The sequence below is a fragment of the Amblyomma mixtum genome, chromosome 3, assembly GCF_055824585.1.
Source record: "Amblyomma mixtum isolate Tamu chromosome 3, ASM5582458v1, whole genome shotgun sequence".
Classification (NCBI taxonomy): domain Eukaryota; kingdom Metazoa; phylum Arthropoda; class Arachnida; order Ixodida; family Ixodidae; genus Amblyomma; species Amblyomma mixtum.
In genome coordinates this window covers 197,419,378-197,426,533 of record NC_143014.1, presented here as the reverse complement: position 1 = coordinate 197,426,533, position 7,156 = coordinate 197,419,378, and the positions used below count along the sequence as shown (strand labels likewise).

The 7,156-nt window shown below is 43.7% G+C and overlaps 1 protein-coding gene across 1 annotated transcript; it reads right to left on the bottom strand.

The window, feature by feature from the left end:
* Positions 1-4,342: 4,342 nt before the first annotated feature.
* Positions 4,343-7,105, bottom strand: peng (Pumilio and CPL domain-containing protein penguin). Its single transcript, XM_089582421.1, has 2 exons — positions 5,531-7,105; positions 4,343-4,898 (listed from the first exon to the last, which is right to left on the bottom strand). The coding sequence occupies exons 1-2, from the start codon at positions 7,013-7,015 to the stop codon at positions 4,380-4,382; spliced, it is 2,004 nt and encodes a 667-aa protein (XP_089438547.1). The 5' UTR covers positions 7,016-7,105; the 3' UTR covers positions 4,343-4,379.
* Positions 7,106-7,156: the final 51 nt, after the last annotated feature.

The following is a 7,156-nucleotide window of genomic DNA, read 5'->3' as shown; positions in this document are numbered from 1 at the left end:
GAGCCCTGGGCTAAGGCCCGTCTTTGGCAACTTTGCTCTAGTATGTCTCTCAGTGACTGTTTCCACCACCATCACTTCAGAGAAATCCTGTAATATGCCATCAGTCCACTAAGTAAATCAACACCACCAGTAAATGAGTTGTATGTGAAAATTGCTGGCTCAAGCACATCCCAGATATTCTTTTCCGTCCTGTCATACCTCTTGCGCTGTCCTATTGCCACAGCCCTATCGCCTGTACTGGCCATTGTTCCCTCTTGGTTGCCATACCACTTTGCGACTGTTGCATCTGCTCCATTGGCAGTCCTCTTTCTGTTCGTAACTTCCCCCTCCTTTCTTCATCTCAGCACCGCTGACCAAACTGTAGTTAGGAATTTGCTCTCAAAGGCTCCAGGTGTGATGCTCGCCCACCAGCCGCATCTGCTTCACGATCAGGATTGGTCCGAACTGCTGGCGCTATTGCGAAGACAGCTGCTTTCACTGTCTCTCAGCTGTCTTCACACTTATTCTATTAATGTCTTCTGGTCTATCTGGAAACCTAAAAAATTGCCTTTTAGCTAATATAATGCGATTTCTTAATCTTGACTGGTAATTCAGGTAGAAAAAAGACTGCCGCTAAATGATCCCTTATAGCCCGTTTATGAAAAAACGCGACATATTGTTCCCAACGTAATTTAGCCCTGATGTTGCAACAGCAGCATTTTTTACAAACCAGGGCTATTATATGGAAGCGAATGGAGTGAAATACATTTTTTTTGCTACTCACCAGCTTACCGCATTTCTATGATGACTATGAAGGTGAACGAAAACTAGCAGGGCTTCTGTGGTTTCTTCTGTGGAAACAACAGCATATAGAACTTTGTATGAGGAGTTTGTTGACACTTCGCTGTTATGTGGGTCCCAGACACCTTCAAATATTGTCTGAAATGGGTATTGCTGTTTGTGCATTCTAGCTCTATGCAGGAGCTCATAAACGGTTTGTCGCGAATTCAGACACCCGGCCACAAGAGGTTAAAGCTGGGATGAGTGGGCAACAATTTACATCTGTAAACCAGCTGCAGAATGCAGCATGTTTTAAATAAACAGCAGTTGGTAATTATAGGCCACAGCCAGCCCAACGTTGAGCCCATCTAATCCTGTATTACTCTGCGGGCCAATCAATGACAGTGGTAAACGAAATCAGCTTTTTAATGTTCCACTACTATATCAAACAAGCCACAGGCATCAAAATTGTTGAGCTTACAGCTTTTTCTTGCGATATGCTCCTTGTTTAGGCAACAAGAAAAACTACTTTTCTGTCGCGGATGAAATCTGTGAAAACGGTCATGAATGTGAGCAGAACTTCACTGTAGATTTATGTGGTACCCGACCATAGCAAAGGACAGGACCAATATATTTCTACCATTATCCAAAAAATACAAACTGGGTTATTGTAATTTTGCTCTTGTAGTTATGCTTATCAGAGCTGCAAGCTGTCAAATATCTGCAGCCCACTATATAAATACATGCCACTACAATATTGTTTGGAAATAGGTATGCTTTATTTTAGTCTGTCACCTAATATAGCCAAATATCTGTCTATGGTCATTTCATCACATTAGTAGCTCTCTACAAAATAGTGTAGCAGTTTTAGCATATGAATTGGCATCACCTTCCACTTTGTCAGCAGCACCTGTATCAACTGCCTAGGTCTGACTGAATGCTATTTTGTTTAGCCCGTACGGGGTAAATGGAAGACCTGTAGGCACCATGAACGTTTCATAGAAGTTGGTTTGGTTTATTGGGGTTTAACATCCCAAAGCGACTCAGGCTATGAGGGACGCCGCAGTGAAGTGCTCAGGAAATTTCGGCCACCTGGGGTTCTTTAACGTGCAATGACATCGCACAGTACATGGGCCTCTAGAATTTCGCCTCCATCGAAATTCAGCCGCTGCGGCCGAGATTGAACCTGTGTCTTTCGGGCCAGCAGCTGAGCGCAATAACCATTGAGCCACCACGGCAGGGTTTTCATAAAAGTAATATGTCATGTCTGCATCGTACACACACACCTTACACACAACTTCCTACTGACAAAACAAGAGAAACCAGTTTGGGAAATATGTGGAGATGAACTTACAATTAATCACATTTTATTCTCATGAACAAAACTTGAAAAAAAAAAACAAGAAAAAAGCACTTCATTCAATTTTACAATGAACGCATTCCTTTCCACCCAACACTGGCCTTAAGCAACAATGCAATTGTTGACACATCTTGTGTTTTTAGCTTTTGCTCCTACCCCCCACCACCTTCTTCATCAATCACTACCTGGCTCAACTGGCTTGGCGCTGAAGGAGAGGAAGAACAGCGACTTCTGGTCGCCCAGGCGGTCGACATGCTCGACCTGTAAATTATGGCTGAATAAAAATCTTCTACTACTACCACTAGCTTTTTAAGAAAAGCATGTTTTCTCGAGAGACTATAAATTCTGATCCACTTCTTTGCTTCACTTTTTTATGCACCTCAGCAGCCTTCTCATTCCTGAGAAGAATGCTCAGGTCTTTACTTGATTGGTTGGGAGCCTCGGGATCCTTGCCCAGTCAAGGATTGCCACTGAGGTTATTCTACCTTCTTTAAAGGTTTTAATGCTGGACATTTCTAAAATTTTTTTCCCAGCATGACGAGCTAATAGCAACTGACTTTTTAGGCCCTTTACACCATCCATGTTTTTCGCTTTTTTGTAATATTCTGCAGAGAACAATTTTCTTACACCTCGAGCTTGGTGCATGATAGCCTTAGATGCTTATGCACCACTAAACCAAACACAACACAACACCATTTTGTTTAAAATTTTCCACCACTACACAAGGAAACCTGCTTGCAACCCAATTCCACCATGGCAATACAGTCACACCGTCATTATGATCCCCGTTAATATGGACAACTCGAATTATAGACAGTTTTTCTGGGGCCAAACTTTCTCAATGCATTTAAGCCTCGTTAATATGGAAACTCATTGTCCGGACAATGGACAGGGTAAAAATGTACGAAGCCTATTGGGACCCACATATTTTTATGCCGTTGACATGAACAGCGATGAGAACAAATCCCAAGTGCCTGTGCCAGACGTTCCGGCCCTTGTATTTTAGTGGTACAATACCAGCGAAAGGCAGTGCAAAAGTGCAAATGCCTTTTTGTGCATGTGTGGTGATTTGCAGCGGCAAGGTGCCCAGTTAACAAATTTGCCACATTGCATGACTGGCTGCAAACAGAAAATTCTTTCTGGGTGCTACACTGAAAACCACAATCAACAGCTGTCAGCCAAGTGAGTACAGAATCCTTTGGATGTCTACAGTCGCAATAGGAGATACTTCATCACACCAGGAGGTACCATAAAGCACCTCGTAGATCACTAGATGCTCCAAACGGGTTAAAACCTGCACTGCACGATTTTAAATACTATTAAGACCCAAAAAATCCCCTTTAGCTTCCATTACTGCCAGATTTTCATTTCACTGCCTGCTGATATGCAGAAATTGTCCATAATGATATTTTTTTTTACGTTTTTTCCTTCATGATTTTTTACTATGGACTCGATTTATGGACAGTTTTGCTCGGGAACCAAAGTGTTGATATTAACAAGGCGTGACTGTACATAATGCAAATATTTTTTTGTAATGGTTAAAAAAAATCCAAAAAACCTCATATGTCATGCCTGGACATACAATTTTCTTTTGTACAGCCACACCAGCAACCAGACAGCAGCAGGTTCTATTTTAGGGTATGATGGGCAAGGGTAAGCTTTACCCTTGCCCATCATGATGAAAAGATTTACCCTGCACCCAGTCGCCTCGTTTTAAACATTTGGCAGACACTAAGACTGAGTGAAGACAGTTCTTTTCAGCATGAATTTACACATGCCAACAGGGGTAGACAAATTTGCAAAGAGGACGTAAAAGGTTAGGGCAGCAAGGGTTCAAGTGCAGGGTATGCCTGCAGTTATCAACCACTACCTTTCCTCCTCCTGTAGCAAGAAGTGTGCCAACAAGGCAATATTAGCTGTTGGGCTTTACTCTGGGACCAATCTTCACTGTTTGTCACCCAACAACACAAAAGCACTCAAAGCTTTACTATTTTTGGTGTCGACACAGTCACAAGAGAGATTCCACTTCTTAGTTGTGTTTCAGAATTCACTGCCATAAGGTGACAGCAAACAAAAGCCATGTTAAAGAAAACATCTTATTCACTGCATAACAAACTGGTCTCTGGTAAAAACGGTCTTTTTGTAATTCCGCTACGTACTTTCAAGGTAACCCAACCCAGAAATCAAAAATATGCTATGCCTTCATATATGAGGCAACATGAGTACAAGAGTAACACATTTATTGTTATCAGTGCGCTGGTCACACCTCGTGAAGTTTTCTGCTCAGGATCTCAGCACCTTTTAGGTCACTCTTCTTTAGAATGCTGTGCTTTCCTTCTAGTGCAGCCTTAACACGTGCAATTGCTTTGGTAATGCCTGTTTCCAATAGCTGCACAAGGAAGAACGCCCCGAAGTTGCATCCAATCCAGGTTGACATGGTCTCCTGGGACACTTCTTCAGCAATCACTCCACAGAATGAATCCTCTCCATTGTCACCAATATTCTTATCGTGGGCAGCTAATTTCTTCAGGAAGAACCGAGCAGGGGCTTGGTCAAAAAGATGAGTGCCTTGATCCTTTCCTACTTTGTAGGGTGATGCATCAAGAAGCTTGGCTAGGCTTTTGTATGCAGGGGCTGCTTCAGTAGTGCTGAGGCTTGTCAGGATAACGTGAAGGGCGACAGATGTAGGCCCACTAGAGGTCACCAGCTCCTCTATGTTGTCACTGATTGCCGAGCCAAGTGTACCAGCAGCTGCATTGTGAAGTTGCTGCTTGCGTACCTAAAACAATGAAAGCAGACATCAGTACACAAGAGCATGATACTAAACACAGTTTGCACCAAGGTCATAGCAGCCACAATGTTTGGGACCAGAAAGCGCAATGAAAACTAGGGTGTTTTGCTAATCCGCTTATTACCCCTTCTCTGGCATACACTGCGAAAGCTTGTCTCTACACTCAAAGATGATGCCAGTGACATCACATGCAAACTATCTATACTGCAATGAGAGAGGCACAAAAATTACGTCTGTCACGTTTTACAAAGCTTAATAACGAATTTCGGCACAAATACATTAAAATCACATGGCAGTGAATATCTGTGAAACTTCTGGAAATGAGAGAATTGGTAATTTAGACTGCATGCAAACAGGGCTTTCAATTTACCTGCATTTCCTAAATTAGCCCATAAGGTGCCAAACACCCCTATTCATTTTACCAGTGTAGCACGCAACATATGCACAATTCCAAGTGACTCGAATGACTGCACATGTAGCAAATAAATTAACACCTTCCGTCCAAGCGGACTTCATACAGACATTTACGCAAGGGTGGAACTGGCACTGAAATGCAATGCACTGGTTGTGCTAGTGAACTGAAGACGCCATAAAGTAGAAGGACTAAGCTAAAGGCTCACCTCGGGGTCTTTTTTGCTTGTGGTGCTGCTGTCACCTTCCTTGAGGATTTCCACAATGTGGGGGTGAAAGATGCGAGCATCCCTCGGAGCAACCAGGTAAGCTAACACTCTCTGCCCATGTGGATCAATCAGTAGATCAAGAGGCTCTTTCAACAACTCTGCAATGATGGCTCCTTCAATCAACTTTGTATCATCCACACAGTCAAAGATGGACAGCAGCACCATGTGGCCATGCTCTTCTCGTGCAATTTTAGCAACATATGTCTTGAACGATTTGATTATTGCCTTTCGGTCCTTTGCAGAGCTGTGCCAGATGCAGTGCATAGCCACACGTGAGCCATCTTTAGTGTGCAGCATTTCTACCAGTGACGCTCCTAACGCATGAATCATTTCAGACCTTGAACTAGCGTCGGCGTTCTTAAAAAATTCCAGCATGACATGGTGTATGATACTGTGGCGAATGACTGGCTTGCCAATGATTTTCATTAGTGTTTCCTTTAAATTCTCAATCATTCTGGCGCGGTCTTCTGACTCATATAGTGCATCCGCAAATGTCATCACTTTATCCTTCTTGAAAAGAGCCAAGTCTCGGCTGTAGAACTCCTGCAGTAACCAGGAACGCTGCAATGCATTGGCATACTCGTTGTAGATAACCTCCAGGATGGCCGCTGCATCTGCATGGTGCAGGAGGGTGACGACGTGTGTACTGAATGCCTTGATGACGTGCTGTTTCTGCTCACTTGTGCCATTCCGAAGGATCTGCTTCACCATGAACTTGGCATATTTTGATTTGGTCATCGGTACAATGATATCTTTAACTTCATCAAAGATCATGTTACGATGAACAGCAGTACCCAAATGCTCCATGCATTCAATAACACGAGAGGTGTCATGAGCAAAAATCAGCTGCTTTATGTTGCCCCTAACTACGTTAGTCAATTGGGCTAGCAATTCTTCACGTCTTACCGGTGTGCACGCCCTGCACCGCAGTTCTTCCCAGATACGTTTTGCAGCTTTGGATATCTCGTAAAATTTGCTCTCGTGTTTTTTTCGCTCTTGCTTCCGCTGCTTCTTCTTCATTTCAACCAATTTCACTTTCTTAGGCTCCTCTGCGTCGTCATTATCCACTTCCAAGCCACGCTTTCTAGACGCAGCCACGCCAAACGGTCGTTCCGCTGAACACTCGGTTGCTGTTGCCTGTGTTCCAATAACCGAGCTCGTTGTATCGTTCGCCGCTTGCGGTTGTTTGGGCTTGGGTTTGCCTAGTTTTCCGTGCTTTCCAAGTTTGCCGGCCGTGGGTGGAAAGGTCTTCCGAGCGTTTCCTTTTGCGTACTTGCCTCTGATTTTGTCACCTGCCTGATAGGTCTTCGGCGATTGTTCAGATTTCGCCTCGGCATCCTTGTACTTTTGCTTCGGAATCTTTGATCTGTCGGGGGACTTCAAAGATAGCTCATTCACTTTCAACCCGCCTTTTTTCGTTTTCATAGCGATCAGTGAGCGCCTGACTTCTAGCTAACAGTAGGCACGCTAAACACCGAACACGTGAGTCAACGTGCGTTGCTTCCACTTGCTTCGTTTTCTTAACTTCGATGATGCTGGTGACGATTGCGACGATCGGCAAAAATC